Genomic DNA, 24,805 nt, shown 5'->3' on the forward strand with positions numbered 1-24,805 from the left:
AAAAGTAAAATTTCACGCCTATCGCTTGTGCTTTGGCTGTAAAATGAGAGATATGGACAAGAAGTGGGCATCACATATTTCTTATAATACTTGTTCTTCAAACTTACGGGACTGGGACATGGAAAAGGCCGTATATGCCATTTGCAGTTCCAATGGTATGAAGAGAGCTGACAGATCATACTTCAAACTGCTATTCTTGCATAGTTTCTCCAGTTAAAGGCCTATCCAAGAAAAGAAAACGGGGACTACTACTTATCCAAATATTCCTCGAGATGTTCGTCACTCTGTCACATTTCGAAGAACTAAAGATTCCACAAGCTCCTGTAACTTAGTAAAGTGTTTCATCCGATGAAGAGCAAAAGGCGGACAAAGTCGACCCAGTTTGTCAACTTCTGCTGCAGATTCATCGTCTTCCACCGATCCTCACTTCACAAAACCAACATAATCATTATCTTATTCGCCATATTATGATACTCAAAATGAGTTAAATTGCCTGGGTTTGTCAAAAAGTGGCACAGTACTACTGGCATCCAGACTCAAGCAGTGGGGAGTTTATTTTGAAGATCTAAAAGTGTCTGTGTTTTGAACACGTCAGAATACCCTAGAACAGTATTTTCAGTGGAAAGTGACATAGTATGTTCTAACAATGTAGCTGGTCTTATGAGTAAACTTAACATAGAAGATAATCCCGATGAACTGCGACTATTCATAGACGCATCAAAACTATTCTTCAAATATATTCTGCGTAAACTTCCACAAATTGCTGAAACTGAAATCAAGTATGGAATCCTTATTGAACCTCAAATTCTCTTACTCCTTATTGATCCTGAGTTTGATGCAGTGTTAAAAGATAAGGAGAGGATTGCATGGGATTCTTTCCGAAAAGTGGTGACGAATGGTTTGGGAAACTAGCGGTTTTAGAATTATAAGGAAGTAGTGGAGCAACTAATATGTTCGACCAAGCAATGGGGAGTAACATGTCACTAAAACTGCATTTGTTGTACTGCCATATAGATTTCTTCCCAGAAAATTGCGGAGCAGAAGCACACATATAATCAATTATCATGCCCTACAACCTGTATGTTAAGTGATTTTTTGTCTTATATGTAGAGGGTATAACGTTATAACAAAACGCATTTTCCTCCCTTTACGTAGGAACATCATTTTATATTTTTTTAATATTTAATCTCACTTTTCCCTGTATAAAATTTGGTATGGTTAAGCATGGTTGAGAAATACTTTTCCCTCATAATTATTGTAGACATTGCAATGAAACTTGGCACACGCCTTGCGTATGAACCACAGTAGTTTCAATGTATCTTATATTTAGTACCTGTAGCAGGCGCCGCACCAGGGTGCACTATATTTAAAAAAAAAAAAGATTTTTTGACGGAAAATTTCCAAATTATCCCAATTTTTCCTTTTCTCGTACTTCGCACACACACATTCTCATGGTATTATTTGAAAGCCTGTTTATTGTAAAGAGAATGACGTATAAGTCATGATACTCAAATAAATAGTACTGTTTAGATTCTTTTTGTTTTATATCTCACTTTTCCTTATATGAGATTTGGTGCTGTCAAGCAGAACTGAAAAATATTTTTTACCTCACAACTATTGTAGATATTATAATGAAACTTGGCACACGTATTACGTATAAACTACAGTAGTTTTAAAGGTATATTATATTTGGGTACCTTTATCCGGGGTCGTACCAGGAGGTGCTATATTTGAAGAAGGGATTTTTGGACGGGAAATTCCCAATTTTACCTTAAATTTCCCTCCTCTTATACATCATGTATACATGCGCATAGTATTATTTGTAAGCCTGGTTTATTCTGAAGCGAATGAAATATATATATCACGATACTCGGATGAACAAAATTCAAGCAATAACTCCTTAAGTGAGAGGCCAAATAGAAAGTTCAGAAATCTAAAAGTGTGAACACTACATAACACATATTTCTGTCGATTACACTTAAACTGGAACCAATTCAGTACTTTTATTTTCATTTTCGTATTCAGCATCCTCATTTGCATAAGATAGTGTATTTTTCCTTTCCGATGCAAGACAAAAGTTAAAATTTGTTTTCCAGTGTTATTATTTTACAATTTAGATATTGTATTGTTTCGTTTGATTGTTTTGGGGTTACCAGTACCGTTCGCATATTTGCGGATCCTAAACGTTTCAGGTATCCTCTGATCTTATTGGCCGATACAGACAGGATATCAAGAGTCATGGCATACATATAGCAGAAAGCAAACACAAGATGCTGTCGACCCTCGTAGCCGAGCTGGCCGAGACGCTTCTTTTCGTGGATTCAAACCCCGCCAAGGAAATTTTTATACAACTTTTTTCATTAAAACAGTACTTCACGGATCCTAGTAGTAGTAGTAGTAGTAGTAGTAGTAGTAGTAGCAGTAGTAGTAGTAGTAGTAGTAGAAGTAGTAGTAACGGGTTAAAAGCCCCACAGGGCTCGTTTTGTTCCACCTTGACCCCCATGACAATTGATGTAAATTTAATCTCAGCTACTTGCTTGTGACCAATTTAAAACAGATGGCTAGGGTAGCGTACGAATACTGAAACGTTTGGGATCGGCATAAATGCGTACCATTCTCAGAGCCAGAGAAAACATGAAACCAGTGGCGTAGCATGGGGGGATGAACCGGCTCAATAACCACTTTTAATGCAGTGGTATTAAAAGTGGACTATGCTTACATTTGAAGTATGGTCCATTTGTTGTTGATGGTTGAATTAAGGTTTAACATTCTTTTCAGCTACAAGACTACATAAGACGTGGACCAACAGCTTAACTTAAAATCAGAATCAGATGCCACATATCAGAGACTTCTCCATCAGACGTCACTGATCTGCATTGCCCAAACGGTCCCACTTTTAATTTTTGACCACTAATTTTACCTTAAAGCTATCGGTTTCAGAGATCAAAAGTGGAATAATTGAACACAGCTAATCGAAATTTACATTTTAAATCCCCCAAAAAAGTTACAAAATACGTTACCACAGTGACTTCTTTTTAACCAAATTTCTCCAATACCTGTTTTTTAACCATGTGAAAGAAAAAATAATACTTAAATTGCAATATATTACAATTTTCCAGACATTGTTTTGACACTATTTTTGTTCTTTTTTGGACATTATCCTCAAAAATAAAACCAATGAGACATAGTGAGACGATGCGAAACAAATTAGTAATTTGTTTGTATTTATTTCCTATATCAGCTACAAACCAATGAAAACGAGACCTGTAGTTAAAAGTGGGATCTGACAACTGTTGTGCTTTCTATCTGGACCCCACGAACTACATGAACGCAGTCTGGCCTTTAGACTAAAAACAGGATTAAAAGAAATAAAGTAAAGTAGAATTTGTAATTGTAAGCTTGTATCGAATATAAATTATGATAGTAGACTTCGCTTTTATTAATACTTTCAAGGATCAATGCTGAATTCACGCGTTAGTAAGCAAGCATGTTCTTCAAAGTGTAACGTTAATTCTGATATCCAGAAGATTAAGAAATGGTTCTACTGTATCCAAGGCTTATCTAGGAAAAATGTTACGAGAAGAACCCAACAAAAAAGTCTCAAATTTACACTGTGTCTCACTACATTCTAAGTCATCTTTTTAAATAAAATATATCCCCTTTGCATTTTTCTGAGTTTGGGCTTTATAGTCTCAGTTAAAGTGCTTAATTTACAACTATTATACTAGTATAGTCTTAGGTAAGGTACATTATAGTAGATATATGATTATTGTGAAGTATAATATGATGTTGCATTATAAATATAATATGTTATCCTATATAAGCTGCGGTAACATCATTTAGATTTTCAGGGTACGCCACTGTATTACAAGTATTAGCGCACAATGCTTTTTTTTTTTAAAAGTAATGTTGCATGGGTTTAGAACAGTAACATCAAATATTGTAAGATGTTCATCCTCAGTGTTTTTTTCTTTTCTTTTCTTTTTTTTCTTTCTTTTTTTAGAAAAGTGCCCGGGGGTGTACTTAGTATACATAAGAAAAAGTGCATACTTTATCATTCGGAGTGGTACTGCTGATATTCTACTTATTAGTATATTTTATACTTATTATTTTGATTTCCTTACGGGGGCACTCTCAGAGCTCTGGGAGGGCAGTACCTCCAAAGAACATGTTTGAAAGAAACACTGTTTCTAAAATAAAGTTTTCGCTTTAAAATTACTTTGATACAAAACAATTATTTATAACAAAATTCAGTGATATGTGACTGAGATCTAGGTCTGTATCTATAAATATTTAAACTTCAATTAAGGTCAACAAAGATTTCATTAACATTCAAGAAGCTATATGATCCAGGAAGATTCAAGTACTCATAAAATAAATATTTAAAAAAAAATTAAATAAATAAATAAATATAAATATCATTGGCCTATCTAGTTTAAAAAAAAAAGGTACTTCGTATAGCTCCAAAAATCGAATCAACAATATAGACATCGAAATACATCTACAAACGAAATAATCATTAAATAACATTAGAAGCATACTGGGGTGAAAAAACCTGATGCAAAAAACCAGCACTATTAATAGTGAAGAAGACAAGACAAGACAAGAGCTTAAGAAAGAAGAAATGTACCCACCTCCAAAATGTCATACATCTCAACGTCTTTCACGTTCCATTTTGAATTTATGACAATAGAATGTGATAAAGGTTACTTTATATTAATGTATTTACTTTTAATTTTGAAGTTAAATTAGTTTTTAGTGGAAAAAGCAACATTCAGAAATTATGTGACATTTCAGGTAGTAATGGCGTTCTCATAATGACTTGCTTTCTTGTCAAACTATATTTCAAACTTTTCAGTACTCGCGAAAACGTTTCTCTGTCAATTAGCTGTTAATATTGTTATTATTATTTTTCGTGAACTTTCTATTATCAATTACTTTTGGTAAGTAAAAAAAAATAACAACCTATTTTTAGTACCTCCATAGTTATATGCTTATGGTAAAAATGTCCTACAAAGACAATAAAAGACCGATGGATGTTGTATGATGTTGTGTGAAAATATTACGATACTATATACAAATATGGAGGTAGTTCTTTACAAAATGGCTTGAAATATTTAAGCTGGTATTACTTCAACCGGTACTAAGAGAATTCGTCAAAGAAAAATGAGAAGGAAAATGCACATTGCTGCGCACAGCGTTTTAGTTTAATATTCAAAGGAATTTAGTGATGTAAAAGTTATTCCGATGAAAATGATGCCTCAAAGTATGACAGTACCTAAGAACTTAAATAAATATATGTGAAACTCTGCACACTGCATCTCGTTTGTATCTCATAGCTATGTATTTACGTGACTTATCCTAACAAAACATTATGCTTAAGTAATAATAACACATCCAAAAATGCACAATCACCAATAAAGATGAGGAAGAAACGCATTGATTGGTTCGATGCTTACTACTTGCTTTATTGAAATGTCAAAACGCCTTTTCATCCAACTGCTATACTTAATGGTAAATGACGTAGATTACGCTAAATCATTATGTTAGCATGCACTGGTAAAAGCTGGACAATTTTAAAGATTTCTTCTATTAATACCTGATTTGTAATATTAGTAATGTCTGAGAAGATATATTGATTGTGTATAGCGATTTCTTCGTTCTCATAGAATTGGAGATGGTATGTGCAGGTATTCAGTCTTTTGTTATTAAATAAATCCTAATCGTAATTGAACATTTGAAAGCAGAACCGTTATTATGACTTCAAAATATACAGTACAAATTAGTGCAAGTGAAAAACCATTCAAAAACAGACCGAAAAATATCAAAAGTACTTGCAAATAGTTGTCATACTGCTTTACTTTTGGCTTTCCACTAGAAGGAATTGTTGAAAAATTAAAATGTTTCCAATAATCTCCTTATTGTCTCCTAAAAGGTTTCCGCAGGACGACATGAAAAATCTCACTTGGAATAGATAAAATTCAAGGGGGCCATCGGAAGAAATTGTTGAAAATTTATAATTATTTTACGATTTGCGTATAAATACGATTTCCGGATGCGTGGCATAAAAACTACACTGCAAAAACAGGTTATGTTTAGGAGAAAGGGTCCAGAAGACGTAAAAAAATACGAATTTTACAGGAGAAATGGATGATGCAAGTACTTAGACCTACCATAACGTAACCAAATCTAACCTAAACTTACCTATGCTAACCTGAACTAACCTAATATTAGTAGAAATATGCGAAATTCGATCTTTTTTTTTTTTTGCTGCTTTTTTGGAAAATTATGCTGGACTCCTACACTAACATAAACTAAACTAACCTAATTGGAACAGTAATTACCGAAATTGTAAAGTTTCTTAGGAAAAAATTGCTGGACTCCTTCTGCAAAACTTGAGCTCCAAAACAATAAGCCAACCTGTGCTAGGCGGCCATTAAAAAGCACGAATGCTATCTAACCAAGTCAGGGCGTTACGAAGCTGGTGGGCTGCCAGATAGCGCGTAGGTGCGTCCCATGGGAGCAGGCGTGTGATCGAGGGTAGTGAAAAGAAGTGTGTTTTTGCAATGATACGAGTTTCAATAATACTTATCATGGTTTCGTACTAGTAACGCTCCACTTGTAAACATAAAGTACGGTTTCTGTACGTTTTACAGAAATATACCGCTGGTGGTATATTTCATATGCATTCACTTACTTTATCCGTCGTGAAGCATTTGTTATGATTTTATACTACAGGGTGTCCAATATACAATGCAACCTGGAGTTTGGGATAGTAGAACATTTGAAAATAAAGTAATAAACAAATAATGGTTATACCAAAATGAAGCTATGATCATGCATATATTTTTAAACTAGAAAGCAACGATTGAAGTACACTAGGAACTACAGTGTTGGCAGATGTAACGGAAGGTTTAAATCTTTTTTTTTTTTTTTTTTTTTTGCAAAACTTGTAAATTGACTAATAACTCATACGTATGGATTTTCTGTCGTTAATTTTCAGTTTGTTTAGTTAGAGTAGCTTGGAAAATATGGAGTAGAAAAAAGAATTTTTCATTTCCACCGATAACTAATCGGATGAGACCTCTGTAAGGGGGAAATAGGAATATCGTAGTTTTCATAAATTAACACTCTGAATTGGCAACCCTGCTGATATTTCAGTGCATCAAAAGGTGTGTTAGAGATCTGTCTACATTATGCAATTCCTGAAAACAATTTAAAAAATTGGAAATTATTACGATAAAACTTTTACTTACATGCACCTGGCAACACTGCTATCAGAAATAAGTTATCTACAGCTGATGCTGGAGTTAACTGCTGTTTGATTCAAACACTGGATCACATGTTTCACCAAGTTGGCAGCAACTTTACGAAGAGTGGAAGTGTTAATGTTCTCAATGACACTGCCAATGTTCGTTTCTGAGTCTCGAATAGTTCCAGAATTCTTTTTTGTATACCTCTTACTTTAATCAGCCCCATAGAAATGGATAGCAGTGTTGCCGAGTGCATGTAAGTAAATGTTTTATCATGATAATTTCAAAGTTACTTTTTCGTTGTTTTCGGGAATTGCATAATATAGACAGATCCTTAACACACCTTTTGATACACTGAAACATCAGTAGGGTTTTCAACTCAGTGTTAATTTATGAAAACTACAATTTTCCTAGTTCCCACTTACAGAGGCCTCATCCGATTAGTTATGGATGAAAATGAAAATTCTTTTTTCTGCTCCATAGTTTCCAAGCTACTCCAACTAAACAAACTGAAAATTAACGACAGAACATCAATCCATATGAGTTATGAGTCAATTTACATGTTTTGTAAAAAAAATGATTTACACCTTTGGTTACATCTGGCAACACTTGTGGTTTCCTGTGTACTTCAATCGTTGCTACCTAGTTTAAAATATATGCATGAACAAAGCTTTATTTTGCTATAACCATTATTTGAATATCACTTCATTTTCAAAAGTTGTACTATCCCAAACTCGGGTTGCATTGTATATTGGACACCCTGTAGTAATCCTATACTAGTAACCCTACACTTGTAAACCTAAAATATAGCTGTATTACTTTGTGTTTAATTCTGTGATTTGCAGAAATTTGTTCCTTATAAACATGTATTTTCACGCAAAGTATTGAATTTTACCTGTAAATCTTCCAAAATGTGGTGCGCCAAAATTACACCAGCACTAAAGTTGTGAATAAAATGGTTTGAAATCTGTTACAAGGTGTCTCGGATTATCTTCTGATTCTCCATATCCACATGGAGTATCATTTTGTTTCACGCCTAGCGCCAAACTACAGTTCCTTGTTCATCCTGTGAAGAGACAGCGTCGATCTGTTAGTAAGCATGCGTTTACTTTAAATCAGTATTAATAGTAATCATGACACTGGATCGGACATGGCTCTGATTCACTGTGGGGCTTCAGAAGCGGTACGTTGGACCGCCCTCGAAATTTCGCATTCCTGGTTCTGGCTCAGGGTCCATGGTACAGATGTTCCTAAAATCATCCCCTCTAAATTCTGGCAATGTGTTGTTGGTCCACTGCTCAAGTTTGGGGAGGGATGTATAGGACCACTTCTTAAATTTTGGAAATTACCAGAACTGAATATTTGATATGGCAGTATAGTACAGGGATAAGTACTTGTGTTCATCTAATTCCCTTCTATGAATAAACAATTGCTTAAAATTCAAATTTCGGAGAATATATCCTCTTTGGTGGGACTACTATCCTCTTAGTAGTCCATTCTCTTTCATAAAACATTGGTATACTGACGAACACCTCCTAAATTTGGATACAGACACATTGGCCCATATTCTAACTATGATGAATTTGATGTACTTCTAATAAATGCCTATCTTCCAGGGATGTAAGTAACATTCAACTTACGGGCTATTATACAGTTTTATATTAGAGAGTGAATCGTAATGTGCTCTTTTAAAATATAATTTTTATGGCACTTGTTCATTCATGGAATTAATTTAGTTTGTAGAAATATTTTCAATCTATCAGTAAAATATTTTTAAAAAATCCCACAACAATTAGATTTCGTCAAAGGTAACTTTTACCAATGACCTTAGATTATGAGTCGTGACTGCTACAATCCTAAGGTTGAAGCTGGTAATTGATCAACCAATGAAATTGCAACAAAAATAATTACAGCTCGCTGATGATGAGAAGAGCTCTAGCAGAAGTAGTGTGACGTAGGTATGGGCTCACCCACTTTTTGCACGGGGGTTTCAAATGACACCAAGGAATAGCACACAGATAACTACCCGGTGTAGCAGACGACATCTAAGTATAGACCACACCTCAAAAACCGAAAATGGACTTGATCGTGTCGTTGACCTTTCCCCACTTCCCCTGTTTTAGGGTTCTTCTCGTCATCTGAGAACTGTATTCACCCGTAACAGACTATAATTCGTGTCTACAAATTCTATGGTTCAAACGAATAATTGATCAACCAATCAGACTGCATTCAAAGTATTTTTTTTACCAATGATCCTAGACTATAAATCATGATTGCAAGATTCACAATGTCAAATTGCTGCTAGCTCAGGTTTTAATAATTGCATATCAGATTTAAAGTCAAATGTCTCTAATTCATTTCTACCAAGTTTGGTTTCAAAATATTGAGAGAGGCCCTGGGCTCAAACCATAATAAACATGAAGTGTAAAAAAAGTTAACCTGCCTGAATTTATCGAAAACAATAGAACGCAAAAAATTACACGGAAAACCTATTGCGACTACTCTCGACAAGGCAAAGACACGGACAAAAAGTTTAAACCATTGACTATAGTCGACATTCGCTGGTTAGAGAAAGTTTCTTTACGTCCATAACAGTGGACTTACTCAGTGAAAGGATTAACAAGATTCCTAAAATTGTGACTATATGTATTATATTAGGATTAAAAAATGCTCCAAGTGGACTTTTATTTATTTTGTTTATTTCATGTTTCATGTTTTTTATTACATCAACGAAAAAGGAACTATGGATTTAAAATTGTTTTTCAGACATAATTAAGTTTACATAGTTAATTGATTTTTAAATAATTCCAGGAATTTCACGACATTTTATGACATTACCGTAGGCCTGTTGTAAAATAAAAATAAATTAGAACAAAATATAAGTACGAAGTCTAAATTATGAAGTTGTTAAAAACATAAACAATTTGTTAGTTTTATTTATTTCTCATTATTTCAAATAAAGAAAACACTTAATGTCTCTTTTAACAATCTGAGGAAACTTAGAATTCAATTCTTGCCAAAATGTAATCCATATATCATTACCTGATTAAAGAGGAAAAAGATTGTATGGAACAGTAAACTAATTCATTAAATTAATTATTCGTTTTAAAGGAAAGAAACAAAGAGAATTTGGTTTACGAAACTCTCAAGTTAAAGCAGAATTTCAATTCATGTTCTCCGGTAAGATTCGTATAAGATTTTCCTTTCTCTGTTCAAAAATCGAAGTGAAACAAAGAGATTTCAACGTAATTTTATGCTTAGGAGTAGGTATAACTCATTAACTACTTGCTGTAAGTGAATTTCTATCAACAACCCATTTCTTAAAACATATAACTTCACGGTTTACAAATCGTAATTTGTTTTTCATGAAACAGGATACTAGGAGGTTTTCATTATAGATGAAATGTAAATGATACGCCAAGGATTAGAAGCATTTCAAGAACACGAAAGATACAACTTTGAGGAAGAAGTGTATGATGTACAGAGTTTGTTCAGTCTACATTTGGCCAATTTCCACTTACCTAAAAATTTAGAAGAATCCATGACGCCAGGTCTGTAAGTGCTCGATGTGTTTCCCTTGGTTCCTAACAATAGCCCGACAGCATAATTTCCATAGTAATAGACTTCTCTGAAGAACTGGGAGGGGAATCTTGTCCCATTCCCTTTTGCACAGCTTTCCAAAGTCCTTCCACAGTTGTCACACGCCGTTTTCCCAAAGCCCGCTTCAGCAATCCAAATCCACAATAGTCCATAGGACTTGCATCTGGAGATTTAACAGGTACCTCATTGAAAGGTATCACCTGTATAACACTTGCCTCCCCCGTCTCCCTGTAGATTGCGAGAGACGATCGTGAGGTATGTGATGAGGCCTTGTCCATATGAATGCGCACCAGATTGGCGTCATTTCCGTACATTGTTGGATCTCATGCTCGTAGATCGGCCGCATGATCTGCTCCTGAAAATATTGCGAATTTATTTTGCAGTTCTTCGCCACCCTACGAATGTTCAGTTTACCTCATAATAGTAGCCAGTAACGACCATGAACCCTTTTGGGAAGGATTATTTACAGACACGGGCCCACCTTCTGAAGTTCTTGGCGCCTTTCTCTCGGTACATGATGGCTCTCGGTTTGCCGCAGTCGGAAAATTAAATCCATGCTTCATCGAGCATTACGACGTACATCCACCTTAGTTTTGCCAGATGCCGTTCGTACAGCTTCCGGGCGTTACACTTTCGTTCCTTTTGGTGGGCATCCGTGAGAAGATGGTCGCGAGCTTTCATGACTTTTTCCAGTTTGAGTTGATGGTGTAATGTCCGGCTCACAGTCCCCGAAGACACGTCAAGACGATTAGCCATACACCTTTGGGTTGGCGGATTTTCTTGCATTGCCATTTTGCGAAGTTTCCTCTGCATGGTGGAGGCGGCCTTGGTGCATTCCCGCTTCCTAGGCAACTTCGTTGGTGATCCAAATGGTGGAGCTTCGTTGCCCTTGTACTTTTTAATAACATATTTTATTCCATTTAAACTGATGTTGCAACCATTCTTGTTGCGCTGTTTTCTAATAACAGAAACACTAAAGTGGGCATCATAAAAAGCCGCAACACAGCCTTCCCAAAACCGGCTTAGTTTGGGTGGCGTTTTGGTTACAGAGCGAAAACCCACACACTTGGAAACAAATTAAACATAACACTCACAACAATGGTCCTGTTTTGTGCGTTATTGTGGTCCGCGCGGAAAAGCAACTCCGTTCCAGGAAGCCACTGCACAACACTGCAGGACGCCACGAGCCAGGTCGGGTGAGTCCATTCTGCCCGGGAGGGGGTAGGAACGAAATCAGCCAAACGTAGGCTGAACAACCTCTGTATATACTTAAAAAATAGCCCTGTTCTGCAAAATCTAATAGCACCGAAAGTAAATCCATTTCCGGAAGTCTACATTGTAACTCTTCACGATGCACACTTCAATTGCACCACATAGAATACATATGTCGTGGCACGTACAAGGATTTGCTGTTGGACGGTCCATTCTGATTATCATAGTGTGACGATATGCAGTGCAATCATTCCCGGATTGTGTGTCACCCACTATGCTAAATCCGAAACGGATCCCAGCTTAGCAGACAACACCAGTATTTCTGAGAATTAAGACTACTGCTATAAATAGAAAAAAAAAGTCCATATTTTTCAGAAATGTACAATTTTAGAAAAAAAAAACATTGCCTCTCGTTTATTTCTAAATTTCTTTTTTTTAATAGTCATTTGTAATTTATCTTACGTCTAATTAAGTCTGAACTATTTTTATGTAGGTCTAATTACCGTAAAATGCAACATAAATTAAACACTAGATCCTGATACGGTACAAATATTTTACAATTTATATGAGTAGCATACCTACTAATAATCCGGGTTTCTGTAGTCTTTCACCAATATGAACCAAGAAATAAAAGTATAAATGAAAATTTGTTTTTTCGTGAAAGAAGTCCTTTGATAAGTACGAAAATAGTATCACGAACAGTATACAATGCAAATAACTTGTCTAAAGGTAAAAACTAATACTAATTTGCATACTAATATTTTTCTGAATATATATAAATAATTTGTGAACTAGATATATGATATGCATTGCTGGCTCTACCATATGTGCAACACGCGCATTTGCACGGAGCTACATTATCTGTCATAAGTATTTTCTTTAAAATAGATATTTCTTGTTGGAAACAGACTTCATGATCATGGTAGTTAAATTTACTAAGCTGACCTTCTATTTGAATACTACATTCATACATTATGTTTGGGTTGCATTAGTTTAAGTCACATGGACAGTGCTAAAGCAAATGGACAAAGCTAAAGCAAAACTCAAACAGTTTTGTACGCACGCATGCACATTTATTGTTTCCTCTATTTGGCATTAGAAAGAACAAGTAGCAAAGATGGAGACTAGAGAGCAGAAAGCTTTATGTGTTTTAATTTTGCAAAGACTGAATCTGTAGTTACAGTTCAACCGTCTGTGTGAATTGAATGTTTTGTGCCACGTGGCGGAAAGTTTATGAGCCTTTCTCGTCTATCGACTCGATCTGTGCCGTTTGACGAATGAAGCTCACATCGAACACTTGTAACAAAAACTATTTGAGGTGTTCTTTTACTTGATGTATTGTTCATAATTGTACGTAAAATGTAATAAGTGCTACGAAGACTTAAAACTCCGATATTCATTTTGAAACACCCTGCATTTCACAGCAACAGTGTTGGAACTAATATGTAAAAAGGAGAGAATTTTTTATAGAGATTGTTTACAACAACGATATTATTATTAGTCGAGACTATAACTACTACAACAACACGAGTTACTAATAAAAAAAGGTAATCAAATGTACAACAACCCTTTCGGAGCCAGGTGGCGAAAGTGGCACATACGTGTGTGTCACTTTTTAATCCGCTCCTGTGCGGACACTAATTAACGTATCCTGTGCGGCCAAATATGGTTAAAACATTGTTTATCATATTAGTTTCCTTTTCTTCTGTGTGAATTTCCTTCTCAAATTTCACCCCAGTCAAAAATTCGAGAATTTTCGAATCTCGAATTTTCTTTATTACTTTTTCCCCCTGTAGCTTCCTTCGTTGTAGAGAGATCTCCTTAAGACTTGTCAGGTGGATTCGTCGGATGGATATTTAATTGTTGACATCAATTGGACGGGCCTGCGTGCAGTGTTACCAACTACGGAAATTAAAATTTCCTAAAATTTGGGCAAAAATTCGAAATTTTTGTTTTAAATCCGTACCTATACGTCCGAGTGCAAGTCAACTCACGCCAGTCGAACATTTGTCCTTACAGAACAAACGCGGGTACATATAGTTACAATGGGGTAATTAGGGTGCGCACGAAAAATTCGGATTTAGGTTCTAACCCTTGATTTTTCCCTACTTTTTTGTTTACTGTAATATATTTTTGGTAATTAGAAGCTTTATTCCTTAAATATCGCCATGATACTTGTACGATATATTAGTAGTGTACCAATGTTTATTTTAAGATAGTTTTCGTCTGTCTGCTAGCAGTGTTGCCAGCTATAGAAAATTTTAATTCCCGATTTTAGGGGGAAATTTTGAAAAAAAAATCCCTTTGTCTTTGTTATTTCCCTCTTGTTGACTACATTCGAACAAACGTACCACTGTCTGAAAACCTCGTTCTTAGCCTACACAGCGCACCATAAAAAGTTTCGGTAGAATAATTAGGGGAAGCATAGTTAAGGTTTATAATAAACCATGTTCTGTAAATGGTAAGAAAATTGTGAATTTCTAAGGTAGAATGATATTTGTTTTTTTTTTTTTTAATTTCATGCTTACTTTGTTAGATATCGCCATGATGCTTATAGGATATATTCTTGGGGTACCAAGGTTTACTTTCGGATAGTTTGCGTCTGTCTGATGGCAGTATTTGTAGCCAAAACAATTAATTTCAGATTTTAGGTGAAAAATTCGGAAAATTTTCCTTTTTCTCTCTATTATTTCCCTCTTGCTCGTTACATTGAAACAAATGTACACTACCTGAAAGCCTTCTCTTTGCCCTATAGAACGCACCATAAAAAGTTTCAATAGGATAATTAGAGAAGCTGTAGCCCCGGTATATTTGTTGATTTTTGCTTCCGAGGAGTAAAAATTGTCAAAATTTCATATGTATGGTGACAGATAATTTCTTCTTTCTCTCTTTGAATGGAAGCCAGTGACTTCAGGCTTGCGCTGTACCTTGTCAAAACACTAAATATTTTTTTTAGGTGACTTGGACCCATATGGTAACAGTGGTGCTAGATTTAAAAAAAAAAGATCTTGAAATTCGATTAGGATTTTTTTTTTTTTTTTTGTAAATTTTCATCCCTACATTTCCACAGTAATTTGCCACCTGCTGGCAACAAAAAATAGCCACATTCCTTTTCTAAAAAAGCAGTCTTAACCATATCAATCGAGCAATAAGTCACTAACTGAAAACGTAGGAAAACGCCAAAAATGACCTGGGTCCGAAAGGGATAATCGCACAATTTTGCTCGTATAAATTCAAAGAAACAAACGATTTGTAAGTTACGAAGGCTTCGACTCATGTTCTGTTGATTAGTTCAATAATCGTCAACCTAAATCAATGAATAATAGTTGCCAGTAAAAAAACAGACATTTGAAAAAAAACATGAAAAAGAACGATGTTTTTATTGAAAGAAAAACTTAACAGAATAAAAGCCGTATTTTTACAACACTATTTAAGACGTTGACGGCATCAAAGAATCTACTAAAACAGCGTGCTATGACCACCTGTTTCCGTATGTAGAGCACCAATCAACCATTCACCACACCATTAACAGAAATTTGTGTATCATATTTGCTCATAAGGCGAATGTTCAAACACTGATAGCCAGCCATATCATGCAACGGAAACTCAACTGCAGGAAACTGTACGAACGCCATCTAGGAAATTAGTAGATTATAGATTAGGCATAGATACATCCGATCAATTGCCGAAAAGTTCAATCAATTACGTACAAATTTCGTTAATGCAAACTGGCGAAGCAGTTTCGTTCGTAAGTCCATCAAAAGTTATCTTTGTAGTTTCAAGTTTGTGGCTTTGTTTTGTTAGGGGGAAAAATAAACCTACATTGCATTGCCAACAATGAGAAAATTGCGTATTATCAGGAACATGCTTTAACAAATACTATATTTACATCAACGAAATCAGTACATTATATGCAGTGGACACCAATCGGATAGACTTGCATTAAAACAAGGTCAGGAATTTCTACTAACTTAACCGAGATCCCAGTGAATAACCTCGATGCCAGTTCAATGGACCACAGTGCCTTTGCATTCCTGAATCATTGTATTTTTTGTGTAAGGGGAGCACAGTTTAGGGCTTCTGAAGATCGTACCCACAGGAGTGGAATATATGGGAATGAAATGAAATCTATCAGTCTAACGTCACTCGATTATGACCTTTAGGCTAAGAAAGACAAATGATTAATCCAAGTGAACTGGAGAAACCAATGAAATGAGAATGTGGAGAAAATGTGAATATCCGGAGAAAACTCTTAGACACCGTGTTTTCGACCACAAACTTACTTGTTCGGGGATCGAATCAGGGATCCTACACACCAGAGGTAAACGCTCTACAGAAATTAGCCAAATCTGTTCCTTGGAGATTACTCAAATCTGTTCCTTAGAGATTAGTCAAACCTGTTCATTGAAGATTAGTCAAACCTGTTCATTGAAGATTAGTCAAATCTGTTCCTTGGAGATTAGTCAAATCTGTTCATTGGAGATTAGTCAAATCTGTTCATTGAAGATTAGTCAAATCTGTTTATTGGAGATTAGTCAAATATGTTCCTTGGAGATTAGTCAAATATGTTCCTTGGACATTAGTCAAATATGTTCCTTGGAGATTAGTCAAATCTGTTCATTGGAAATTAGTCAAATCTGTTTATTGGAGATTAGTCAAATCTGTTCCTTTGAGATTAGTCAAATCTGTTCCTTGGAGATTAGTCAAATATGTTCATTGGATTTAGTCAAATCTGTTCATTGGAAATTAGTCAAATCTGTTCATTGTAGATTAGTCAAATCTGTTTATTGGAGATTAGTCAAATCTGTTCCTTGGAGATTAGTCAAATCTGTTCATTGGAGATTAATCAAACCTCTTCATTGGAGATTAATCAAATCTTTGTTGGAGATGAGTCAAATCTGTTCATTGGAGATTAGTCAAATCTATTCATTGAAGACAAACTCTGGTGTTCAATCACTGAGTAGTAGTGAGCGTAGTTATTCGGTTCTTAATAGACTAGAGTGGCAGTAGCTGATTGACGTAAACAATACGTTGTACTGAGGTTCTGGGTAATACGTAGTTCGTCAACAGGTGAACAAAACGTTCGTGAACAAAACGTTGTAAGAAGTGATTTTATAAAAGATTTAATCCTTGTATGCATATAATTGATATATATTTGAAGCATCCACTGAATAACGCAGAAAGGAATGTGGAATGTGCAGTGGGGTCAAGTATGTACGAACCGTCACTGGCATATACCGAAAGGCTCGTTTCACCTTTACCTCAAGCGATGACAGTGGGCGCGGTGGCTCAGTAGTAGAGCGTTCCACCTCCGGTGCTTAGGTCCGTGGTTCGATCCCAGCTCGCGCCGTGTGGAATTTTGTGGTGGACAAACACCGTGCTCGTGTGTTTTCTCGGGGTTTTCCCGTTTCCTCCTACTTTCTTCATTTCACTCGTTTCTCATTATCACAGTTTCCTTTAGCCTAACCGGCATAAGCGTGGGACGTAAAACTTAAAGATTTCATTTCATTTCATTTTTTCAAATGATAACACCAGTATACTGGCCAACTGATCTCTGAGCAGAACAATGGTTTGTTATAGGAACTTTTCAATGTTGTTTCTCGAGTTTACTTAAATGTGACATACAGCACTATTTGGTAGAATGCTCTAATTCAATTCTAATATACTTCCAACAAATGACTTACGAGCCCCCTTAATATATTTTATGAATTAAAAATGCATCTCTGAAATTATGATTTGTCGTAGAGTTTTCCCAAGCAACGCTAGAGGATCTAAACAGACAAAGACGAAAAGCTTGGAAGAGAAAAAGAGATGTAACATTGGTACAAAGGATTTTAATATTCCTGAAAGAATACTGCCAAAGGTGTAGTCTCCATGGATTACAATATTTGGGTGAAGATGAAAGATTTCTTTTAGAAAGGTACGTACTATAAAATCTATGTAAATAGAAATAAATATAACGATATTTGACTTCTATCACCTCCTAGACCTATAACAAGTTTGATGATTTTTGGTAAATAAGTGGACACTGGTTTAACTTTGGTTTTTAGCACATATTTGGCAAGGAAGAAATGAAATGAAAACTTTGAGTTTTACGTGCCACGGTTGTGCCGGTTAGGCTAAAGGAGATGGTGATGATGAGTAATGAATGAAATGGGGGAATAAAGAAAGTAGGAGGAAACGAGAGAACCCCGAGGAAACCCACGCACCCGGTGTTTGTCCACCACAAAGTTCACTTGGCGGAGGATGGGATCGAACCCGGTACCCCAAGCACCAGAGGTGAACGCTCTACCACTGAGAGAAATGTGATGACTTGTGTCTGATTGTCACAAAGGAAAGTGAGATGAAACTGATGTCCCGCCAAGAATAAGCATCAAATCTGTCAGCCTTCCAATATTGAAGACAACTCTGTTCCCCTGATCCTCTACAGCATTGTTTTTCAATTTCATAAATATTTCGAACATAGCTTTAAAAAATGTGGGAATGATCTTACCTGTCCCCCACAATGTTGAAGACAGATTTGCGCCGCTGGCTGTGATAAAAGGAAACAAAGTTTCAAACAAAACATAACTTCTTTTAAAACTCAGAAATGTATACTCTCGATTTAGTACCTTATAGATTGCATGAATCTATGAAAAGCAGAAGTTGCTGAAAGAAAAAAATGCTTTAAAAAAATAGCTGCTTTGCTCGAACTTTAGATTTTTAAAATATATAATAAAAATAAGAATAAATCATTCAGTGCTCTTAAATAGTATCTACATGTTTTAAAATACTAATGTTTGAAAAATATGAAGATAGCTGTTACATTGACATAAACATCCAGGCATTTTTCGGGAATTTTCCGGGCCTGAAAAGATGCCAATTGATTGTATATAGGCCCTCAGCGCCCATGGCCTGCAAATTACAAAGGGGAAAGGAACCTGAAGAAGTTACCATTAAGGTAAACAACAATCGAAGCTTCCTTTTCATAGAGGGTCTTGTTCCGGGGCGCAGTTCCCCTTCCCTCCGTTGCCCCTAAGTAATCTTAACAGCCAAGTTACAAACTAGAATATTGATTTAACATTCATGCTAGTTCTTGTATATATGCTGTTCCCTCATTCCTAGTAACGTTTTTAACCTCAACGCCACTAGAAAAAAAATTGGGGAAATAGGGGAATAAAATACTTACCTGAATACGCTAACTGAATTTCTAGTTCTAGTTATCTCCCTTACGGGAGATTTATATAAAGGAAGTCTCGGCCTTAGAGCCTTGTAGACTGTTTCACTAAACTTGTTTTGAATTAAAATTGTTTAAGATATAATTATGTATTAAAATGGCTCGTGCCAATATGGCCGAATTAGCCGGTTTTAAGTATAATTGTTTTCACTATGTAAATGTATTACGGGAGGATAAGCGGCGCATGAATTCATATAACTTGAATCACAGTATATTAAAGTTGTAATAAATAACAAAATTGTTCAAAATATTGTACAGTAAATAATAAAAATTGAATAAACACTGAGAGCAAAGCTCCCCAATACTTATAATTTACAGCGCCATCTCTTATCCCCCTAACTGAATTTGCCACACTAATAAGTAAAACTTAACTCTTAGCAACAATTTGATTGTTGGTGTTTTTTTAAATTGTCATTGTTAAATTATAAACCTCTTTTCTAAAATAAATAAATAAACTTAAAAATTTCGAGGTATGAAAATTTTCTAACACAAATTTTCAATTTAAATAAAGGTTATTGCTGTATAACAATTTTAAATAATATAAATGATTTTCAGTGGTACTCAAATGATTTTTGTTTCACGTTGTGTACCTACGGTAGATCTCTAAACTATTTGAATTCAATACTGAAACCTTAAGAAGTAGATCTAGTAGTTATGGTTGCATCAGAAATGAAAGCCTAAAGCAAATGAAAAGGTTTTCCGCTATCTCTTGCAGTTATTACTATCTAGGAACCAATATTGAAGTCGGGAGCTCCGGCTCCTAAAACTAACTAACTCTATGGCCTATGGAACCCGGAGGTTCAATACCGCGTTCACAAAAGCTCCCCATTGACTTCTATCCTTAGCTAACTGGGTCCAGTTTCTGCTTTGTATTCCTATTTCTGCGAGATCCATCTTAATAGTGTCCATCTGCGCCTAGGTCTTCCTAATGGTCGTTTCTCGATTGGTCTTCCAGTCAAGACTTTGAAAGCGTTTCTACTTTCTTCCATCCTAGCTACATGGCCTGCACACCATAGCCTCCTAGACTTGATAACCCTAACAATGTTTGGTAAACCGTATAAATTATGTAGTTCCTCATTATGAAGTTTCCGCCATTCCCCATTTCCGTTTATCTTGCGTCCGAATATTCGCCTCAGGATCTTGTTCTCAAATACTTTCAGTCTATGTTCTTCCCTCAGAATACGCGACCATGTTTCGCAACCATACAGAACAACAGGCATGATTATCATTTTATATATTTTAAGTTTCAAATTGCTCGACAGAATTCGCGATGACAAGAGATTTTAAACTGAATAATAACACGAATTCCCTACTTTTAATCGACATTTAATTTCTTCGTGAATATGATATCCGGCTCGTAGCTGTTATAATGGGCCCAGCAGCGACGCCCGCCGTCGGCATGCTAGTCAAAGTTATAATGATACCACCTTTGAACCACCATGTTGGGGCCATATTACTACATGTCACCACATACTTGGCTGCCCACCTTCCTGCCGACATGTTGCCGCAATAAAACCACTTTTCAGCCGCCATGGCGGTTCTAGAAAGGCGTGCCACCATCTGGATGGCGGTCCTTCTTCCCGGCGACGTGGTGGTCTTGTAAGAATAATTGTGCGCATGCGTATCGGCATGTGGTCATCGCATCGCCTTGTTTCAGTAGACGGATTTCCTAAATGAGCTAGTGCTCTAAACCCATAATTTGGAGGTTTAACTGTAGCATGTATTTATCTCACTCTTACATGCACCTAAATCGTGTACATCCACAAATACTTACACTTTAGGAGCACTGGCGCAAATCTCAGGGGGATGAGGGAGATAAGTCCTATCCAATCTTGGAACTTGCGGGACTGTCCGCCTCAATAATCCGATTTTAAATGTGTTTTTTTGGAGAGAAATGTGATGATTTGTATCGAATTGCCACAAAGGAAAGTGAAATGAAATTCATGTCCCCTCAGAATAAGCCTCAAATCTGCTCCCCTCCCAATGTTGAAGATAACTCTGCTCCTCTGATCTTCCATAACATTGTTTTTCAACTTGTTTGGTTTTCAAAACATAATTGTTTTGAAAATCGCTTAAAAAAAATAAGATTATGGGAACGGTCTTACCCGTTGAAGACAGATTTGTGCCGCTGGCCTTGGCCTGGAATACCTTGTATCCTGATTTCTGGAGATGCTTACTCCAAACAAGGCTGAATCTCATTTTGTTGGATTTAGGAGGCATTCAGTCTGCCCTTCAGTAACAGTAATATTATGTTCTAATTCTATGTTAACGTGGTAAGTCTTTCCTGCACGTCGCAGATGCTCCTCATCTTTTGTCCTTGTATCTTCGTTATTTCCCTCAAAAACGATGAGAGTTTTTTCGTAATGTGTAACAACATATGCAGTATATTGCTAACATATTTCTTCGAACGTGGCTGGACGCTGCCATACAACACGATACAAGAGATGCCCACTATCAACTACGTAGGATACCCCCTGTTTTGTGGCACTGCTTATTGTTTCCTGGGTCGAAATTCAGGACAAAACCGGTATTGTCGATGATTTTGTACCTTTCCTTGTTAGGCCTCTTTCATCAAATAAGGAGGGAGGATACGCAGATGTTCATATTTGAAGATCTCAGACGGTAACTGTGCATACCATGCAGTGCAGAAGGTAGTTTGGGTTTACACAGATTGCTTCATTACGCTTAGTTATTGATCTTGGTAAGCTGCCCAAAGACTTCAAGTTGACTTGCGTTTCAGATTAATTTCACTGAATTGCTTTCCCTCAATTTTCTTCATCACAGCAAGTCTAACTTCTAATGCTTCATCACAATTTACATTTTCATCAGCTAGCAAATCAGTAGATATTGATGTAAGTTGGGATGATCTCTCGAATGGTTAGTGTTTTCGGAGCCAGTTGATGAAACATAGATATCTTCAGCGTCATGAGTTTGACGAGACACTCGCAAGTTAACATGTTGTTCGGAGGAGGTGGAGATAACATCAGTGGATTTCTCCACAGCTTCCAGTATTCTTGAATATGCAGGCATGGAATGAACCCATGTTGTAATAATTGAAACAAAATTCCTCGTTCCCAGGTGAGGCTACCACTACTTTTCATAGCTCTCATCAAAGCTTGTTCAATTGTCAGGTCACTCCAAATTCCACACCAAAACTTCTCACTTTGTCTAGCTATGAAATAGCTTTGTTTTACAAACTTCGGGAATTCTTGTTTTAGTAAAATAGATTCTAGTTCGCAGGATCATTAGCTCAATTGATGATAAAGATGATGTAGTGTTCTCCTTGAATGCAGGTCTTTGACCCGAAAATCCTAGGGCAAAGTAAACCCATGGTGGTTTGCCATTGCCTTCCATAGGATGATGATGACTAAGTGCATGAATAAGTATGCACTATTTAAAAATTTAATCAATATTACAACCACTGGAAAAAAGTCTCAACCTGAGAATTGGATTGACTTTCTGACTAAAGAAGAATTAACCAATGCTTGCGGATACATGTCAATTTTTTCCGACTATTCCTTCGTGCAAGGACTATATATATAGCATGCTGAAAACCTAAAGAAGACCAACTTCAATAATTTTCTATAGCTTTCTTTCTTAATAACGGGAAACTTGTTCATTTCATCACGATAAATCACGTTTGAAACTATGATGTTTGTTTCTATGTTCAGATACCTGTATATATATATATATATATATATATATATATATATATATATATATATATATATATATATATATATATATATATATATATAAATTTCCCTCAAATTATCGGAAATTTCCCGTTCTTCCTTTATCCAAAGAAAGCTTTTAGAAGGTATTAATATTAGGGTGTAGCCAATAATTTTGTACATATTTTATGTTTCTTCTCCCTACAATGTTGTAATAAAAATCGCAAAACTCAATTTTTCACTTCTCTTCTGAGAAATTTTGTATAATTTCCCTTTTTACCCTTTTCGGGAAAACGTAAATTTCTTCAATTTTCATACTATAAGAATAATTAATTAAATATCGTATCAACGAGGTTTGTTTCATATCTGCTGTGTTTACAACCTGTATTATAATCAGTTAAAGTGAATGCTAGGTCTCCACGAAAACTTTTGACGTTGGAAATGGGCTATCCAATATGGAGGCCATAGTGACCGAACCCAACGCAGACTTTTTTGGACTTTCTCTGAGTTACTGAATAGAGTATCATGATCATTTTAGAAAAGGTTTCAACTTTTTTTTTAATGTCCGGGTTTTGCCCTTTTTTGGTCTATAAACTTCAATAGCTCAGCCCCTAATTAAGCCAATAATGTATCAATGTCTTCCTGAAGGATGAAGCTGTCCACCGATATTCATTTTATGTATGTGGGATGTTACCACGGCAAAGGGGGGCTGCAAAGTCAAAACTTTCTCCGTGCTACAACCTCTCAAAAATTTTGATTATATTTTATTGCATATTAGTGAGAAAAAGTATCCTACCCCGATAGTACAGTGTACAATGTCCCACTTCCTTTTTTGTGCGCCGTCCGATCTTCATGTGTACAGTTTTTATTTGATTTGAATTTAGCGTCTTTTCCAACAGTGAGGCTAAATGAGACGTGAACCTAAAGTTTAACATAGAATCCAAACTATGTAAGCTCCCATAGGGAGTCAAACTCTGGTCTCCCGCGCCAAAGGCACGTACGCTATCCATATAACCATGCTGGAGCTTCTTCATGTGCATAGAATAAACAGCTATTAAAGGAATAGAATTTTATCCAAATGTTAGTTATTACAACCCATGATATTTCTAACAAGGAACCCTAGGTATTTATCAGAGCCCGATTTTCATGAAACTTTGTATATAAATAGAGTACCTCGGGAAACACGCACAGCCAAAATTGTAGCTGCAGAATCCAAGATGTTGGGACACTAGGGCACGAGAAAGATCAAATGCGGAATGTCAGTACATTAAGGAAATGGTGAGAAAATGCAAGTTTTTCTTTAAAACTCGTCATTGTAACCACACGAAATGAACATACATGGATACGAGATGGTAGATATGATCTGTTAAAAGTGATGAAAAGAATATCTGCCATCTTGAAAGAGGCCATGTTGAAACTGGTGCGATTGCTGTAAATGAGAAGAGGGTCATGCGATGCATCAGTTTGAACGTAAATAGACGCAAAAACCCGTTGGTGAAGTCTGTCGTGGGATTACATTATTTCTGTGCTTCTGGTAGAGTGGTTTATGTACAAAATGAGCAAAGGTATCTCATGACACTCGAACAGATGGAGAGTAGGGAGCGCTATGAGTAACTGATAGGCGTTCTGATTTCTGTTCGAATTAATGGAAATATAATAAATAGTTACAAATTAATGCTAACCATGGCATTATTATGAAGAACCCGTTGTACCAGCATATCCACACCAATTATATGTTGACTCTGACACAAATCATGTAGTGCTAAAATTATATTTCGCTCTGTTTTTCTAGTTGCACTGATCCCACTCATAGCCCACAATAACCTGCAACTGCTAGAGTGTCATGAGAT

At 36.0% G+C, this 24,805-nt stretch overlaps 2 protein-coding genes across 3 annotated transcripts in view; one reads left to right on the forward strand and one right to left on the reverse strand.

Annotated features, from left to right (window-relative positions):
• The window catches only part of LOC145664774 (monocyte to macrophage differentiation factor-like), a 53,621-nt gene extending 46,167 nt beyond the window's left edge, over nucleotides 1-7,454 (reverse strand). The window contains exon 1 of the mRNA XM_081731725.1: nucleotides 7,257-7,454. The gene's annotated coding sequence lies outside the window, so the exon portion shown is untranslated. The remainder of the gene's footprint in view (nucleotides 1-7,256) is intronic.
• The window catches only part of LOC145664773 (pickpocket protein 28-like), a 66,767-nt gene continuing 46,440 nt past the window's right edge, over nucleotides 4,479-24,805 (forward strand). The window contains exons 1-2 of one of the 2 annotated variants that reach the window (XM_081731722.1): nucleotides 4,479-4,705; nucleotides 17,811-17,985. In XM_081731722.1, coding sequence (XP_081587848.1) covers nucleotides 4,642-4,705; nucleotides 17,811-17,985 — 239 coding nt within the window. In that variant the 5' untranslated portion in view covers nucleotides 4,479-4,641. The remainder of the gene's footprint in view (nucleotides 4,706-17,810; nucleotides 17,986-24,805) is intronic. The other variant, XM_081731723.1, reaches the window with a different exon arrangement.

Source organism: Thermobia domestica, chromosome 11, assembly GCF_964235325.1.
Source record: "Thermobia domestica chromosome 11, izTheDome1.hap1.1, whole genome shotgun sequence".
Classification (NCBI taxonomy): domain Eukaryota; kingdom Metazoa; phylum Arthropoda; class Insecta; order Zygentoma; family Lepismatidae; genus Thermobia; species Thermobia domestica.